This window comes from Marmota flaviventris, chromosome 8 (assembly GCF_047511675.1).
Source record: "Marmota flaviventris isolate mMarFla1 chromosome 8, mMarFla1.hap1, whole genome shotgun sequence".
In the NCBI taxonomy this organism is placed as follows: domain Eukaryota; kingdom Metazoa; phylum Chordata; class Mammalia; order Rodentia; family Sciuridae; genus Marmota; species Marmota flaviventris.
In genome coordinates, this window is record NC_092505.1 from 134,925,664 (window position 1) to 134,942,197 (window position 16,534).

General features: G+C 52.8%; 1 protein-coding gene across 2 annotated transcripts in view; it reads left to right on the forward strand.

Moving 5' to 3' along the window:
* The window catches only part of Col7a1 (collagen type VII alpha 1 chain), a 32,799-nt gene that overhangs the window by 6,670 nt on the left and 9,595 nt on the right, over window positions 1-16,534 (forward strand). The window contains exons 17-86 of one of the 2 annotated variants that reach the window (XM_027933903.2): window positions 14-157; window positions 512-637; window positions 727-873; window positions 1,120-1,242; window positions 1,579-1,725; window positions 1,977-2,111; window positions 2,197-2,343; window positions 2,420-2,556; window positions 2,830-2,956; window positions 3,047-3,193; window positions 3,281-3,453; window positions 3,552-3,587; window positions 3,671-3,697; window positions 3,788-3,832; window positions 3,903-3,965; window positions 4,383-4,463; window positions 4,556-4,591; window positions 4,732-4,767; window positions 4,931-5,002; window positions 5,111-5,188; window positions 5,405-5,431; window positions 5,513-5,566; window positions 5,683-5,745; window positions 5,844-5,903; window positions 6,024-6,059; window positions 6,264-6,308; window positions 6,387-6,422; window positions 6,906-6,950; window positions 7,043-7,078; window positions 7,197-7,232; window positions 7,594-7,626; window positions 7,784-7,837; window positions 7,915-7,974; window positions 8,066-8,101; window positions 8,206-8,286; window positions 8,388-8,423; window positions 8,588-8,632; window positions 8,839-8,910; window positions 9,142-9,186; window positions 9,417-9,443; window positions 9,641-9,670; window positions 9,792-9,872; window positions 9,947-9,982; window positions 10,366-10,401; window positions 10,488-10,568; window positions 10,777-10,812; window positions 11,207-11,269; window positions 11,356-11,400; window positions 12,400-12,435; window positions 12,509-12,544; window positions 12,656-12,751; window positions 12,868-12,903; window positions 12,991-13,026; window positions 13,129-13,176; window positions 13,511-13,546; window positions 13,664-13,786; window positions 13,865-14,065; window positions 14,164-14,199; window positions 14,279-14,332; window positions 14,511-14,579; window positions 14,654-14,698; window positions 14,821-14,883; window positions 15,077-15,121; window positions 15,386-15,421; window positions 15,540-15,575; window positions 15,725-15,769; window positions 15,942-15,974; window positions 16,054-16,116; window positions 16,237-16,272; window positions 16,352-16,432. In XM_027933903.2, coding sequence (XP_027789704.2) covers window positions 14-157; window positions 512-637; window positions 727-873; window positions 1,120-1,242; window positions 1,579-1,725; window positions 1,977-2,111; window positions 2,197-2,343; window positions 2,420-2,556; window positions 2,830-2,956; window positions 3,047-3,193; window positions 3,281-3,453; window positions 3,552-3,587; window positions 3,671-3,697; window positions 3,788-3,832; window positions 3,903-3,965; window positions 4,383-4,463; window positions 4,556-4,591; window positions 4,732-4,767; window positions 4,931-5,002; window positions 5,111-5,188; window positions 5,405-5,431; window positions 5,513-5,566; window positions 5,683-5,745; window positions 5,844-5,903; window positions 6,024-6,059; window positions 6,264-6,308; window positions 6,387-6,422; window positions 6,906-6,950; window positions 7,043-7,078; window positions 7,197-7,232; window positions 7,594-7,626; window positions 7,784-7,837; window positions 7,915-7,974; window positions 8,066-8,101; window positions 8,206-8,286; window positions 8,388-8,423; window positions 8,588-8,632; window positions 8,839-8,910; window positions 9,142-9,186; window positions 9,417-9,443; window positions 9,641-9,670; window positions 9,792-9,872; window positions 9,947-9,982; window positions 10,366-10,401; window positions 10,488-10,568; window positions 10,777-10,812; window positions 11,207-11,269; window positions 11,356-11,400; window positions 12,400-12,435; window positions 12,509-12,544; window positions 12,656-12,751; window positions 12,868-12,903; window positions 12,991-13,026; window positions 13,129-13,176; window positions 13,511-13,546; window positions 13,664-13,786; window positions 13,865-14,065; window positions 14,164-14,199; window positions 14,279-14,332; window positions 14,511-14,579; window positions 14,654-14,698; window positions 14,821-14,883; window positions 15,077-15,121; window positions 15,386-15,421; window positions 15,540-15,575; window positions 15,725-15,769; window positions 15,942-15,974; window positions 16,054-16,116; window positions 16,237-16,272; window positions 16,352-16,432 — 4,652 coding nt within the window. The remainder of the gene's footprint in view (window positions 1-13; window positions 158-511; window positions 638-726; window positions 874-1,119; window positions 1,243-1,578; window positions 1,726-1,976; window positions 2,112-2,196; window positions 2,344-2,419; window positions 2,557-2,829; window positions 2,957-3,046; window positions 3,194-3,280; window positions 3,454-3,551; window positions 3,588-3,670; window positions 3,698-3,787; window positions 3,833-3,902; window positions 3,966-4,382; window positions 4,464-4,555; window positions 4,592-4,731; window positions 4,768-4,930; window positions 5,003-5,110; window positions 5,189-5,404; window positions 5,432-5,512; window positions 5,567-5,682; window positions 5,746-5,843; window positions 5,904-6,023; window positions 6,060-6,263; window positions 6,309-6,386; window positions 6,423-6,905; window positions 6,951-7,042; window positions 7,079-7,196; window positions 7,233-7,593; window positions 7,627-7,783; window positions 7,838-7,914; window positions 7,975-8,065; window positions 8,102-8,205; window positions 8,287-8,387; window positions 8,424-8,587; window positions 8,633-8,838; window positions 8,911-9,141; window positions 9,187-9,416; window positions 9,444-9,640; window positions 9,671-9,791; window positions 9,873-9,946; window positions 9,983-10,365; window positions 10,402-10,487; window positions 10,569-10,776; window positions 10,813-11,206; window positions 11,270-11,355; window positions 11,401-12,399; window positions 12,436-12,508; window positions 12,545-12,655; window positions 12,752-12,867; window positions 12,904-12,990; window positions 13,027-13,128; window positions 13,177-13,510; window positions 13,547-13,663; window positions 13,787-13,864; window positions 14,066-14,163; window positions 14,200-14,278; window positions 14,333-14,510; window positions 14,580-14,653; window positions 14,699-14,820; window positions 14,884-15,076; window positions 15,122-15,385; window positions 15,422-15,539; window positions 15,576-15,724; window positions 15,770-15,941; window positions 15,975-16,053; window positions 16,117-16,236; window positions 16,273-16,351; window positions 16,433-16,534) is intronic. The other variant, XM_071615750.1, reaches the window with a different exon arrangement.

Below are 16,534 nucleotides of genomic sequence, written 5' to 3' on the forward strand. Positions count from 1 at the left end.
TCCCTGTTCCCAGGCTCAGAGAAATCCCAATTGGTTTCTGGGGAGGCCACAGTGGCTGAGCTAGATGGGCTGGAGCCAGATACTGAGTATACAATACACGTGAGGGCCCAAGTGACCGGTGTCGATGGGGCCCCTGCCTCTGTTGTTGTAAGGACTGGTGAGTGGACCCTGGCTACCTGCTAGCCACCACACCACATTGACTATTTTGCCTTACTGTGTAAAGTCTCTACCAGAGACTTTCCTGACTGTTCCAGCTGCCCATTCCACTGCTGCTCAATGACTGTCCTGTCCATTCTGAACCACTCATGATGATTAAATATCCATAACAGTATGGATGTCCCACACTGCCCACTATGAATCACTGACCTCCTCAGGGTTTCCTACTCTGACCAGTCCACACTAAACTCACCTAACCTTCAGATTTTCTCTGCATTTACCATGCCTGCACTGCCACCCTGTTCTCTGCTAGATACCCAGTGGCCCTGATCTCTTTCCTTGCCTGTGTTCCTAGCTCCTGAACCTGTGGGCAGTGTGTCCAAGTTGCAGATCCTCAATGCTTCCAGTGATGTTCTTCGGGTCACCTGGGTAGGGGTCCCTGGAGCCACAGCATACAGACTGGCTTGGGGCCGGAGTGAAGGTATGGCTCCCTGGTTCACCCTTGTTCTTTATGACTGGGATTGCTCCTCTGGTACAACCCTGACCGCTGGTCTTTGCTTGCATGGCCAGGTGGCCCCATGAGACATCAGATACTCCCAGGAAATACTGACTCTGCAGAGATCAGGGGTCTTGAAGGCGGAGTCAGCTACTCTGTGCGAGTGACAGCACTTATTGGTGACCAAGAGGGCGCACCTGTCTCCATTGTCGTCACCACACGTAGGCGGATCTTGGGCGGGAGCAAGCCTTGAATTGGGGTTTGGATTGTCTGTGGGGTGGGGCTGGTGCTCGGATTTGGAAATGGGACCAAGTATTGGTAATGAGCCAGTAGGGGCAGGATCTGAGAAAAGAGGAAGGGTGAAGCCTGAGACAGGTAGAGCGGTTGGTTGGGACAGGAGAGTGTGTGGGATTGACATTGGGGTCAGTCGGTGCAGAGCTTCCCTGAGTCCCACGTTTTCTCTCAAGCACCTGAGGCTCCAACAGCCTTACAGACACTTCGCGTGGTGCAGCGCAGTGAGCACTCACTGAGACTCCGCTGGGAACAGGTGCCTGGGGCACATGGATTCCTTCTTCGCTGGCAACCTGAGGGTGAGAGGTGCCCCAATAGGTTAGGGACCTAACCAAGTGGGGGCAGGGCTGTGGGCAGAGCCAGTGAGATTGACAAGGTTAGTGGGAGCAGGGTCTGCAGGATCTGAGACAGTGGTGGGATTAATCAGTGAGGTGGGTGGGATAAAGGAGGCCCTAGAGGATCAGTTGGGGAGGGTCAGAAAAGTAGGCAGCTGTAGGGAGAATAAGGAATATCAATAGGGAGGGTGAACCCTGAGTCAGTGAGGTTGGTGGGGGTTAGTGAGGAGTGGAATTCACTAATACTGGTAGGTAGCATCCTCCCACATGCTCCTGGTCCCACCCTCATTTCTGCCCCAGGTGGCCAGGAACACTCTAGGGTTTTGGGACCTGAACTCAGCAGCTACCTTCTGGACGGGCTGAAGCCAGGGACACTGTACCACTTGTGGCTGAGTGTCCTAGGGCCAGCTGGAGAAGGACCCCCCAGGGAGGTGACTGCACACACTGGTGAGCCCAGAGGTCCCACTCTGCTTTGGTGTGCTCGGGTAGGGGCTCATCCCCTGCCTCACACTAATGACCCATCCTGATTTCCTGCACCCCAGATTCTGAGTGACTTCTGTTGTCCTCCCACACACTTGACCCTAGAGTAATCACAGCATGACCTCCCCATGACACTTCTCTAAGATAACCTGCTCCAGGATCTCAGAACTCTCTCCTTTGGGTTCTCAGGACACCTTGATCTTTGATTTCTCCTTCAGAGTCACCTCGTGTTCCAAGTACTGAACTAAATGTGGTGGAAACCTCGATCGACTCAGTAACTCTGGCCTGGACCCCAGTGTCTGGGGCATCCAGGTACATCCTATCCTGGCAGCCACTCAGAAGCACTGGCCAGGGTGAGTGTGAGGCCAAGGTTGGGGTGGGCTGGCAGTTGGAGCTCCATGGAGGGCCTCCTTCTTAATGAAATTTTGTCCCTTGCAGAAGTACCGGGGACCCCACAGACACTTCCAGGCAGCTCGAGCTCCCAGCGGGTGACAGGTCTAGAGCCTGGCATCTCCTATATATTCTCCCTGACACCTGTCCGCGGGGATGTGCTGGGTCCTGAGGCCTCTGTTACACAGAAGCCAGGTATAGAAGGCACAGTAGGAGAGGCCTAAGAAGGATTGCTAGATGGGCCCATCAGTAACTTGACCCCTTCCTGCAGTGTGTTCCCATGGCCCAGTGGATGTGGTGTTCCTGTTACATGCTACTCGAGACAATGCTCACCGTGCAGAGGCTGCTAGGCAGGTCCTGGAGCAGTTGGTGTCGGCACTTGGGCCTCTTGGGCCACAGGCTACCCAGGTTTGACCCTAAAGGCAGTCAGACCATATGTCCCCCCACCTCTCTGCTCATCCCAGGCTCCACACTAGTCACCATCTGTCTACCCCACCACAGGTCCAGTCTTTCTCCCAGGCTCCAGATCTCACCTGCTGGTTGGCTCCCTATTCTGTTATCATTACTGACCTCCTAATAAGAAATTCACATTTAGTCATCCCCCCTCTGTTTCTCTAGGCTCTATATGTTCCCATCACTGCTTTGTCATCCCCCCAGGCTCTGTATCTCCCTCTACCCCAGGTTGGCCTGCTATCCTACAGTCACCGGCCCTCCCCACTATTTCCACTGAATAGTTCCCATGACCTTGGCATCATCTTGCAGAAGATCCGTGACATCCCCTACATAGACCCAAGTGGGAACAACTTGGGTGAGGACTGCAGTGAACATGGACTCCTTGGGATTCCCTATTAGGAGCTTGGTTTCCCACCTCCCAATTCTGCCATGTCTTTCCTCCCAGGCACAGCTGTGGTCACAGCTCACAGACATCTGTTGGCACCAGATGCTCCTGGGCGCCGACAACAAGTGCCTGGGGTTATGGTTCTGTTAGTGGATGAGCCATTGAGAGGTGACATATTCAGTCCTATCCGCGAGGCCCAGTCTGCTGGTGAGGAATTGGGCTGATGGGAATGGGATCTGGGAACAGGGATGGCCCCAGAGGGGACATCATGCAGGCTCCTGGACCCCTCTTTAGGGCTCAAGGTGATGATGTTGGGCTTGGCTGGAGCTGACCCAGAACAGCTACGTCGCTTGGTGCCAGGTGTGGACCCTGTGCAGAACTTCTTTGCTGTGGATGATGGTCCAAGTCTGACCCGGGCAGTCAGTGATCTGGCAATAGCCCTGTGTCAAGCATCCTCAGCCACTCAGGTTTGGAAGAGGCCTCTGGGGGTGCTAGGTGGTATAGATGAGGGGACCTGGGGCTCTTGAAAGGACCAAATGGACTTAAAGAGATCTTGTGTTCATAGCCACGGCCAGAGCCTTGCCCCGTGCATTGTCCAAAGGTAAGTGTCCAGGCCTGAGTGAGTGGGTAAAGGCCACATCTGAGGCTAGTCATGCTGATTCTCGCTGATATGTCTTTTCCCAGGGCCAGAAAGGGGAACCTGGAATGATGGTGAGTGGCCTTGTGGGAGTATACAATGGGTTGGGCATCAGTGGAGCAAGGAGAACTGATAGCATGGAACTCACTGATCACTCTTCCTAGGGCCTGAAAGGACAAGCTGGGCCTCCTGGCCCCTCCGGTCTCCCGGTGAGTGTCTCCCCACACCTGTCCCTGTCCTGACTGGCTTACTACCTCCTTACCTACTGTCCCCTCTCAGGGCAGGACTGGTGCTCCTGGCCCCCAAGGCCCTCCTGGAAGTACTGTTGGAAAGGGTGAAAGGGTGAGTGAGAAGACCATGGGGTGTCCCCCAGGTTGCTCTTCCTAATGTTCTCAGGGGTTTTAGAAGGAAGAAAGAGGAAGTAGAATTAGGACCACAGAGTATTCCTAGAAGCCTAAGTGGAGATTATAAACTACATCAAAGACTTGGTGGAAACTCTGAAGTGGAGGGGTCAGAGAGGCCATGAGATCCTTTCGAGAGGCTCCAGGTAGCAGTTATGGGTCGCAGAGGCAGGGAATACTTTCTGCCTTATCATGCTGTTCAGTTCAGAGGGGCCATTCTCTGCCCCTTGGCTCCACCCCTGACAATACTTGGAGGACTATGGGGTGGGAATCCCTGGTTGATGGACTGGGGCACCTTCAGCAAAGCAGGGCATTGGAGAGGGGGTCCTTTCCTCTTCTGATCTCTTTGCCTCCTTAGGGCTTCCCTGGTGCAGATGGGCCTCCAGGCAACCCTGGTCGCCCTGGGACTCCTGGAACCCCTGGAACCCCTGGCCTGAAGGTGAGCAAACTTTGCCTTTTCAGGCCTTGGTAGGACAAATGCTTGAGTGAATGGGTGGTTCTCACTGTTTTGACTCTTGCCTCCATTTACAGGGCTCCCCAGGGTGGCCTGGCCCTCGTGGGGAACCAGTAAGTGCCTTCCCTTCTTTGCTTTTCCAGGGTTCTTTCTACAGGATAGGGAGGCTGGGCTGGGGTGTTGTTGGCCCATGGGGCCACCCTGAGATTCACCTGAGCCTAAAGCACCACTGTCTGCTCTGTTTTGTCCTTAGGGAGAGCGAGGACCTCGAGGCCCGAAGGGGGAACCGGTAGGTGAAGGGGGAATGAGGGAAGTTGTCCTAGGGAAGAAGAGGTTGCTGCAGGCAATCTTGGGCCAGGCCTGAGGTGTGGTAAGGAATAGCTGGGGTACCTTTAGAATTTTCTTCCACCTTGAACCTTCACTACCCTGCCTATTGCTCTCTGTCCCTGTAGGGGGAGCCTGGGCAAGTCACTGGAGTAGAGGGACTAGGGCTTCCTGGAAAGAAAGGGGACCCTGGACCTTCGGTAAGTCTCAGGGATTATGTGGGAGCAGGTGATCTGCAGTGTGGAACTAATGTGTAGAAGACAGTAAGATCTGTGGGGTTTGCACCTTATACTTTGTCTCTTCATTAGGGCCCTCCTGGACCTCGTGGCCCTTTGGGGGACCCAGGACCCCGTGGTCCCCCTGGCTTTCCTGGAACAGCTGTGAAGGTAACAGCATGACCCCCATGTGATTCAAAGACCCGATGACGCCACTGAAACCTACGCAACACCTACTGATTGTTCTGACCTTTTGACCCCCTCCCATGTCATGACTCCTCAGTTCCCATGTGATCCTTATAATCTATTCACTATGACTCCTGTCTATCTGGTGTCTTGGGGAAGGAGATATGGTACAGATTCATGGGGTCATAATCTGTTTTCCAGGGTGACAAAGGTGATCGTGGGGAACGGGTAAGTTAGGTATAAGACATGCAGGTGGCGGCTTGGAGATGGATTCCTCTGGCCATCCGCTGACTTGCTGTTCTCTCCCAGGGTCCCCCTGGACCAGGTACTGGTAGCACGGCATCTGGGGAACCTGGACTGCCGGTGAGGGAACCTTGATGCTCTACTGGGGAACCTGCTCAGGAATTTCGGTAGAAACTGGGGCCTCTGCTGGGCCTGGGATTTGTTCCTAGATTCATATGTTTATGTGTTCCTCCTAGGGTCTTCCTGGAAACCCTGGACCCCAAGGCCCAGTTGGTCCCCCTGGAAAGAAAGGAGAAAAGGTAGGAAACTTGCCTCTTGGTATCTTAGTTCAAAGGCAAGAGGCTGGGTGTGGGGTCAGGGCTTCCCTGTGTCTTCCTAACATGTGTTTCTCTGACAGGGTGACTGTGAGGATGGAGCCCCAGGCCTCCCAGGACAACCTGGGACCCCGGGTGAGCCGGTGAGTTAGGGATTGGGGATTCTGAATGTGGTAGGTATGACCTCACCTTCAACCATTAACTCCTACTCTTTCCTTTTGCCCAAACTTAAATCTTTGAATTTCCAATTTCATCCTTTCCAGGGCTTGCAGGGACCTCCTGGAGTCACTGGCCCCAAAGTGAGTACTAGTACTAGTACTCTTCAGGAGTGAAGATTGATACTCTGGGCCTCCCATGGTGTTAGGGGAGGCTGGAAGACCAGGACATAGGGGTTCTGTCCAGGTTGGAGGATGTGGTTTCAGAGAAGGGGGGATAGTTGGAGTTTACAACACCTTGTTTGGTTTCACCAGTCAAGGCCCCTCTCCCATCCTCTCTCTTCCCAGGGTGACCGGGGACTGACAGGGATCCCGGGTGAGACTGGAGAAAAAGTAAGTGCAGTCTGGGGCTCTTGGGCCAATGAGGATCTGGGGTCAGACTTAGCTCTGATACCTCTTCTATTCCATCAGGGTGAACGGGGACTTCCTGGCCCAGTGGGACCCCAGGTAAGCCCACTGACTTCAGTGCCAGTGCCAACTTACCTATGAACTCTGTGCCCCCTCCTGATTCTGACTTCTTTCCCTTGATGTCTGCTGATCTTGTCATCCACCCATCTTTACCCGATTCTTGTTTGTTTGTTTTGTTTTTTGGTGCTGGGGATCGAACCCAGGGCCTTGTGCATGCAAGGCAAGCACTCTACTAACTGAGCTATATCCCCAGCCCCTTTACCCAATTCTTAATCGCCTTAATGCAGACTCTAGTCCTTAACCCCAGGGACCTGGATTTTAACCTTCTGACCTTACTGTACTGACCTCGACTTTTATGACCTGGTCTCTGCCCTCCAGCCAAGTTTGACTCCTGCTACCTAAATCTCAGTTCTCCACAACCCCTCTTCAGTTCTGATCCCCAGTCTCGACCCACTGTTTACTCATGATCCCCTTGCTCCCCACCCCACTACCTGGAGCAGCAATTCTATTCCTCTTCCCCAGGGGCTGCCTGGGATTGCTGGACGTCCTGGAGCTGAGGGTCCTGAAGTGAGTCTATGACTGGTGGGATGAGGAGTGGGACTTTTGTGTGGTCTTCCCCTCCTACTTTCCACTTGAGTTCATATTTTCTTCACATACAGGGGCCACCAGGACCCACTGGCCGCCGTGGAGAGAAGGTGAGTTGTGGGCTGGGTGTTGTACCTCCTGGCATCAGGATGTGGCAGGTGGGACACTGGAAAGTTGGGTTCTTAGGTGGATCTCTAACCTGTCCCTGCCCCTATACTGTCTTCACAGGGAGAGCCTGGTCGCCCTGGGGACCCTGCAGTAGTGGTGAGTGTGGGGAGGATGGGGTTCTGAGCCCAGCACATCCCTGGAGCAGTGACCTATAAACAATACTATGTCACTCTATAACCCTGGATTCCTGGGCAGGCTCGGAAGTCTGTGACTTTTTTTATGCTATAACCTGCTTCCAGACTCCTGGTTGTGATCCTCTGAACCTTTAACCACCATACTGGTCACAAACTTTGTGTTATCCCATTTTGTATAACCCCCCTGCTCTCAGTGGTGACCCTGAGACCTCTGGGCAAAGACTGCTCTATGATTTCCAGTTATATATAACCCATTCCAATCAAGATTTTGATCTTTTGAACCCCAGGTGGGGTCAAGTAATATCTATACTATTTGTTTTTAGGGACCTGCTGGTGCGGGAGCCAAAGGAGAAAAGGTACATCTGGTGAGGGTAGGAGAAGTTGTTACAAGGTTGATGTCAAGGTCATAGAACTCTGGGCCTACCTGAAGGTCACAAGAGTTGAAGCATGATTGTTGGATTGTGGAGATACCTGGACTCTGGGACCAACACTGATGGTCTTTGTTACTTTCAGGGAGATATGGGGCCTACTGGACCCAAAGGAGCTACTGGAGTAAAAGGGGAACAGGTGAGAGAAGGGAAAGTATTTAGGGGTGGGTCAGGTGAAGGGTGTACCCTACTGACTTCTAATCTTTCCACCCACAGGGTCCACCAGGGTTGGTTCTTCCTGGAGACCCTGGCCCCAAGGGAGATCGTGGAGACCGGGTGAATAAATGTGGGGATGGGGATGTGTGACAAAGGGAGAAGAGGTGGTACCTGAGAACACTAAGTTCTGTCCCCCTTCCCACACCCTCAGGGTCCCATTGGCCTCAATGGAAGAACAGGACCTCCAGTGAGTATCTATGACCTTGGGTGCCCTCAAGGTTTTGGGGGTCACTTCTTTAAAGGCTGCCTGCTGCATTCATTCTTCATCACCTCACTCTTATCTCCCTATAGGGTGACTCAGGTCCTCCTGGAGAGAAGGGAGACTCTGGGCGGCCTGGCCCTCCTGGACCTATTGGCCTCCGAGGACGAGATGTAAGAGGCTGGAGTTGGGGGAGCCATGGAAGATATGGGGAAAAGGAATTTGCCAGCATCACTAGGGGTCTTGGATTGGGGCTGACTTTCATGTCTCACAGGGTGAAGTTGGAGAGAAAGGTGATGAAGGTCCCCCGGTAAGATTTCTCCCTACTGTGTTTTCTGATCCTTTACCCTTGAACTATGATCCCAAGGCCTGGGGACTCTGTCAGGTCATCCAACCTATTCCCTGCCTTCTGTCCAGTTGGTGCCCGGGCACTCTTTTCCCCAATTCCACCTCCACTTTTCTCTCTGTCACCAGGGTGAACCAGGTTTGCCTGGAAAAGCTGGTGAGCGTGGCCTTCGGGTGAGTCTTAGCAGGGAGAAGTAGGAGGGCTAATGGGAGAATCTATGGCATGAAGGTGATAGGGAGCACTGAGGGTGATGGGAGACCCTTTAAGGAGAAAGTGGCAATGGAAAGTGGTGATGGGAAAACCTGGGGCAGTATAGGGACTCATGGGGGAAGCTTCAAAATATTATGAAGGTTTGTCTCAGACCAGCTGTTTTTCTCAGGGGGCACCTGGACCCCGAGGTCCTGTGGGTGAAAAGGGAGACCAAGGAGATCCTGGAGAGGATGGACGAAACGTGAGTCTCAGCCTCTGACACCTTACCCTGACCTCATCCTTAACCCATCAACCATCTAGTCTCCAGCACCTGATTCTGCTGCTCCAACATTGCAATGTTAACCCTTATGATCTTTACTTTCTGTAACCCCTTATCACAATCCCCCACTGGCCACCAGAACTCCATGAGTCCTCAAGGTTCCTCCAAATTACTACCTTCCCCAAGTGACCCTGACATTCTGGCTCTCTGCAGGGAAGCCCTGGACCATCTGGACCCAAGGGTGACCGTGGGGAGCCGGTGAGTTGTGCTGGCACTGGGCTCAGGTGGGATGAAAATTTCCCTGGTGCCATTGCCAATTTATTAGTCAGAATCTGTGCCAGGGGCCTGGAGGTCGCTGATGACCTTCTGGGAGTTAGTACTGGGGTGTTTCTTCAAGGAATTTGGGGGCAGAGTTGAACCTGGGGCAAACCTAAACCACGCCCTGGGACCTCAGGACTCTTGTTCACTATGATCATTTCCTTTTCCAGGGTCCCCCAGGACCTTCTGGAAGGCCGGTAGGCACTGAGCTGGGTTTATTTTTTTGTTATCTCCTACACCTGCCCCTGTTGACTTCATACTATGTCTTGTTACCTTTTCTATTTCCTCCATGACCCCCCCCGACACTTCTATTGACCCTCAATCCCTACTAACCCCATTGTCCCTCTCTAACTCCTGTTTCCCCTCATTGAAGCATTCTTCTCACTGTCCACAGGTGGACATAGAACTTGGAGCCAGAGAGAAGGTACTGGGGGTCTGCGGGGTAGAGTGAAGCTATGAGTCTATAAAGGATATCAGTACCCCACACGATATCTTTTCTTTGTGATTCAAGGACTAGTTCCTTAGCAAGTTTGTCTCTGCCACAGGGAGAGCCTGGGGACCGTGGACAGGAGGGTCCTCGAGGACCGAAGGGTGATCCTGGGCCACCTGGAGCTCCTGGGGAGAGGGTGAGTGTGGTTGGTCCTTTGGTGGGGGCTGGCCTGAGAAAGCATGCTCTGATTCTTTTTCCCTCTCTCTGCAGGGCATTGATGGGCCTCGGGGTCCCCAGGGTCCCCAGGTGAGTGCTAAATTTTGCCCCTCAGCCCAAAACTCATCTTGTCTTTACATCTTTTAAAAAATTTCTTTGTATTTGTAGATGGACAGCATACCTTTATTTTGTTTATTTATTTTTTTTAATGCAGTGCTAAGGATCAAACCTAGTGCTTCACACATGCTAGGCAAACACTTTTCCACTGAGCTTCAGACCCAGCCCTTGTCCTTACCTCTTTTTTAAAAAAATATTTTTAGTTGTAGATGGACACAATGCCTTTTTTCTACTTATTTGTTTTTATGTGGTGCTGAGGATTGAATCCCATTCCTCACAAATGCTAGGCAAGTGCTCTACCACTGAGCCAACCCCAACCCTTGTCCTTACTTCTTATATGACCTTGTTCCCTCTAGGGGGACCCAGGTGTCCGAGGCCCAACAGGAGAAAAGGTGAGAGAGTGTGGTTTTGGGGAGGTGTGCCTGACTCCAAGATCCATATTAGTCTTGGATGCTTCTTACCACTCTCTTTTCCTCAGGGTGACCGGGGCCCCCCTGGACTGGATGGCCGGAATGGGCTGGATGGGAAACCAGGAGCTCCTGGTCCCCCTGGGCTGCATGTGAGTCATGGTAGTCACTGCTGGTCATCCCCTTCCTGTACCTCCTCATAAGAGGGCCCAAAACTTGTGTCTCATCTGGCTGGTCTTGGCCTTGAAGTTTGAGGATGGGCATGCTACTGACATGCAGGCTTTGAGTTCATAGAAACTGGTGCCCTGTTGGTGGACAGGGCCCCTGACCCCATGATCCTGACTTTGAGTCTTTCCCCAGGGTGCTGCAGGAAAAGCTGGGGACCCAGGGAGAGACGTAAGTGAGGGGAGATGCTGGGGTGGAGGGTGGCTCAGGGGTCTAGCATGAGCCACAGCCAGGTCCATCATAATCATAGCATCAGTAAGAGTGAAGGCAGTTGGTTCTTCCTTCTCCTTGGGAGGGGTTTGAGTCCCTGGCCTGAAGGTTTTAATAGAGTCCCCCTTTCTGATCTTCTTTGCCTTGAGGATCTTAATAGGTCCTCTAGCTTTGGGGGGTTATTTCCTTGGGAGTCTCAGCAGCAGGAGTGCCCTTAACCCATAGGATCCCAAAGGGACCTCCCAATCCTTGGCGTTTCTACACTGGAGTAGGATTTTAGTGCATCCTTCAGTCCATGGGGTTGTGTCTCTAGGGATATCTGAGGCCCTCTCAAACCTAACCAAGATTTTTTTAGGGACTTCCTGGCCTCCGAGGAGAACAAGGTCCACCTGGTCCCCCAGGACCCCCTGGAGCACTGGTAAGTCCAGGCCTTCACGCTGTCCTTTTGCCTGCTTCCTATCCTCTTCTGAGCCCTGACATCTGATGGATGATCTCTTTCCACAGGGAAAGCCAGGCGAGGATGGAAAACCTGGCCTGAATGGGAAAAATGTGAGTGTGTCCAGGACAGCCAGGGCAAAACCTGCTAAGGAACCCTAGCACATGCACATAGCCCAAATACGCAGACAACTCATGAAGCATATGGGCTAAAACATGTAGACACCTACCAACCCCTGAAAACCTAGCCCAGGTGTGAAGATATATCCTGTAACACAGTTCTAAGTGCACATAGGGCAACTTCATAGATGAATGTATCAACTTGGGTCCAAGGTAACCCACAGGCATGGACATAGACAAAGAACCAGACACAAATTGACAGGTACAGACATGCTGGCATGAAGCCTTATTCAGTGACATATAGAGACATATTCATATATAGACACTTTCACCTGGACTCAGATATATGTTAAGAAATGGACTTAGGACTACACGTGAACTTACATTGAGACCTAGTAAAACACATACCCTTGACTCTGTCATCTGACATATTTGCTGATACATACATTTATATCCATAGTCATCTACATACATTTGGTCATACACATTGAAATACAAGACTTGTAGACAGATGCCAAGACACATGGTTCTCAAGGCACTGGGGACCCAGTTATACATGTATAAGCCCATGCCCAAGTGCAGACATGGGCCAAGATGTGCAGACAGAGTGAGTCACAAAATCACTTCTGTGACACAGAGACTCATGGATACACCTGTTAAGATATACATGGATGCATACATTACTGGGTCACATGGATTATCACCAAACCAGATGCATAGTGGAGTGTCATCTTGAAAGCCAGAAAAGTGTGTGTGTTGGGTAGGGGGTATGAGGGCCTGATCAGGTTGGGGGACATGAAGGTGAGCAGGCCCATGCAGGTCACCCTTAGTCTTGTAGCAGCTTACTCAGTTGGGTCCAGGCCACACTCCAAGACAAAAACAGCCATGGAAGTAGAGGCACAGACAGTCATAGTCATCTGAAATCTGCCGAGACAGTGTGTTGTCTCCAGATACTGGTGATTGTTTGAGCTAATATGAGTCCTCTGCCCACAGGGAGAACCTGGGGACCCTGGAGAAGATGGGAGGAAGGTAAAGCCCCCTCCCCTGGGGTCTCCTGTGGCTTTGGATTGGGCCATGTCTGAAAAACCCTTGTCTTCCTTAGGGAGAGAAGGGAGATTCAGGCTCCCCAGGGAGAGAAGTAAGTGCTGGAATTTTCTGTAACCTCTGATCTTACATCCTGACTCTGTGAGATATGACTCCATTCTTTCCTGGGACCTCAGTGTTCTGATGCTGACTGCATCCTTCACAGGGTCATGAGGGCCCCAAGGGTGAACGTGGAGCTCCTGGTATCCCTGGGCTCCAGGGCCCTCCAGGTCTTCCAGGGCAGGTGGGCCCTCCTGGCCAGGTGAGTGTTCACAGTAGTTCTGGAACTTGAGAGAAACAGAGGCCATTATGTTTCTTGGGATACCTCCCAGGATGCCATGATCCTATGTGATCCTTTTGTATTCTGTCATATCTTAGGGTTTTCCTGGTGTCCCAGGAAGTGTCGGCCTCAAGGTGAGTGTGTGAGTTGGGTAGGAGGTATGGTGAGGGCCTGATCAGATTGGGGGACATTTTCCTCACCTAATCATTCTTTGTTTTCAGGGTGACCGTGGGGAGACTGGATCCAAAGGGGAACAGGTGAGGCCCCACCTTTTTCATTTGCCTAAGTAGCTGTAGACCCACATATTCACACATGCCTCATAAGCTGGATCCTAGCAGCCTGTCTCTTGATCCCTCCAGGGCCTGCCTGGAGAGCGTGGCCTGAGAGGAGAACCTGGGAGTGTCCCGGTGAGCTGACTTTGGGACCTGGCCCTTAACACTCATTTGCATGCCCATAATGACAACCTTTCCATCTTCTTCCCCTTGCTATGAGGCTCCACAGGTTCTGTTCTCTGTGCTTTGTCCCCTGCCCCATTGGGATTTTTATAATTTATACTCAAGGGAACCTGGGCAATGGGGACATGCCAGAGAGGGGCCCCAAGTGGGTCTCAATAGGACTGAAAATATGCTTGGCAAGAGGCCAGGACAAGAGGGCATTGGAGGTTCTTTGTGGGGGCAGTATGAAGCAGGAGGCAGGAGCTTCTTTTCTGTGTGTAGTCCCTCACCAACCTTGTATTCCTAGAATGTGGAGCGATTTCTGGAAACTGTTGGCATCAGGGTAAGCTGTTTAGGGGCTGGGGTGGGAACAGGTGGGGGTCTCATGCTGCAAGTAGTGCCCACAAGGCCCAAGGGGTAGGTGGTGGCAGTTACGGGCCCTGCTCCTCTCAACCCTTAGACATCTGCCTTGCGGGAGATTGTGGAGTCTTGGGATGAGAGTTCTGGTGGCTTCCTGCCTATGACTGAACGGCGCCGTGGCCCTAAAGGGGACCCAGGCGAGCGGGGTCCCCCAGGCAAGGAGGTAAGTGGTGGCTTAGTATGTATGCCCTGTGGGCGGCATAGTTGTACACCCACCAGCATTCATCTTCTGCTCCTCCAGGGCTCCATTGGTTTTCCTGGAGAACGAGGGCTAAAGGGAGATCGTGGAGACCCTGGCCCTCAGGGGCCACCTGGCCTGGCCCTTGGGGAGAGAGGCCCCCCTGGACCTCCTGGCCTTGCCGGGGAGCCTGGAAAACCTGGAATTCCTGGGCTCCCAGGTCGGGCTGGGGGTGAGGGGGAGGCAGGAAGGCCAGGAGAGAGGGTGAGCCTGGGGACTGTCTGGGAGGGCCAGGGGTGTGGGGTTGAGGGGAGTGTTGGATTCTCATGGACATAACCCTCAACCTGCTGTTTGCACTTCAGGGAGAACGGGGAGAGAAAGGAGAACGTGGAGAGCAGGTAAGCCAGATGGGGCTGTGAGGTGGAGCTTCCTGGAGCATGTGCTGGCAAAACCTCCCCATTTTCTTCTTTTCTGCAGGGCAGAGATGGCCTTCCTGGCCTCCCTGGACCCCCTGGTCCTCCTGGTCCCAAGGTGATTACCTCAGCCCTGCCCAAGGCCTGTGACTGCTGTGACTGGTGACCAGGAGGCCACCCTTAGCTTGGGCCCCAGAAATCCATGTGGTGTCTCTGACTTTATAACCTTCTGTGATCCTGTGACCCATCATGACACATTCTGTGTCTTTCTCTCTCCTGTGACTTTGTGCTTATAGGTGACTATAGATGAGCCAAGTCTCGGACTCACCAGAGAACAAGGGCCCCCTGGACTCAAGGGTGCCAAGGTCAGTGTGGGATCAGCCTGGGGACCACCACTTGCAAAGTCTATAAGAACTGACTTGACATCACATCCCCACAGGGAGAGCCAGGCAGCGATGGTGACCGAGGCCCCAAAGGAGACAGGGTGAGGTCTTCTATCACACTGTATTTCCCCCTCCTTTATGTGGCATACTAGGGGTGGTATTGTGTATGTACATGGGCACATGGCAGGGACTGGGGGTTCAGGACATGATATTATGCTTGCAGGGTGTGCCAGGCATCAAGGGAGATCGGGGAGAACCTGGACAGAGAGGTCATGATGGCAACCCAGTAAGTCCTTGCCCCATGGACCACTTGTATGAAAGAATGTGGCTGTTACATGTTTTGTCCTATGTTCAAAGTTGGAGTCAGCACTACCTGGACTATTTGGCTCCTGCTTCTGGCTACACAGGGAGTGATGGATTGGGGGAGAAGCTGAGGTCAGGGCATAAGAACAGTGTAGCCTTAGACCTTTTCTCTTTAGGGTCTACCAGGAGAGCGTGGTGTAGCTGGGCCTGAAGGAAAGCTGGTGAGTGGTGGCCAGAGCAGCTTGCCCAGACTCTGGTATTCTGCTCTGTGTGTGTGTGTGTGTGTGTGTGTGTGTGTACATGCACATGCACGCATGTACACACAGGACCATGTGTGCTATCCGAAGGGTAGTTTGTGGATACACAGTGATCTGTCTCTGGGAGGGTGGGGGCATGGAAGTGGGCCCCTAAGCAAAGATCCCCAGAGGGTGGGAATGGCCCAAGTGAGGCCTCGATTGAGGCTCATTATCTTCTTCTCTATGCAGGGTTTGCAGGGTCCCAGGGGGGCCCCTGGCCCAGCAGTGAGTACTGAATTCTTTACTTCTCCTGCCCCATCCTGTGCCCAACCCCCATGAACAGTTCTGCCTAGTTTCCCTGGTGGGGTGGGGCTGGCTTTCTTCATCTGACTGTTCCTAACAGGGTGGCCATGGAGACCCTGGACCGCCTGGTGCCCCAGTGAGTGATGGGGGAGCACTAAATGGTGGGAGTATGGGAGGGATAGGACAGGCATCAGTCTGCTGTTGAACCACACCTTGTTTATGGGAATCCCTGAACCCAGGCAAACAATATTAATCCCTTTTCCCTGCCTTGACACTTTTCTCTAGGGTCTTGCTGGCCCTGCCGGACCCCAAGGACCTTCTGGACTGAAGGTGAGTATAGGTATGTGGGAGTACGTGGATGGTGGAGGAGGGGGATCCTTCAAGCCTTGTCCACACCCAGAATAAGCTCTGTTAGCTTCTGGGGTATCATTCCTGGTGATTATGCTAAGCCCCAGGAGTTCCTCTGTGGGCTCTGTTCATAAGCTTTTGGGGTCTTTTGCAGGGAGAGCCTGGAGAGACAGGACCCCCAGGACGGGTGAGTGACCCAACTCGTAGGGTAAGGTCACAGGGAAATGGGTGGAAGTGGCACTTCCTTGAACTTTTTCTTCCTCTAGGGCCTGCCTGGACCTACTGGAGCTGTGGGACTTCCTGGCCCCCCTGGCCCTTCAGGCCTTGTGGTGAGTGATTTGTGGCTCTTTCAGGGATACTGTGTTCCTACATACTGGGTTCCATGTTCTCCCATGTCTTCCTTTGTCCTTTGCCCTGTGTCATCCATCCCCATATTTGTTTCCCCTCAGGGTCCTCAGGGGTCACCAGGTTTGCCTGGACAAGTGGTAAGTCATAGAGGTAAGGGTCTGATTTCAGGGGTCAAGGGTCAACCATCAGGTCCCTAACTAAGTTCCTCCCTCTCAGGGGGAGACAGGGAAGCCAGGACCCCCAGGTCGTGACGGTGCCAGTGGAAAGGATGGAGACAGAGGAAGCCCTGGTGTACCAGTATGTGTTCTGGGGGTTGCTCATAGCAGGCTTATCATAGGGCCCTGTGCCCAGCTGTGTGCTTGGATATGAAGAGTGGGGCAGTAGAGACAGAATGGTGGA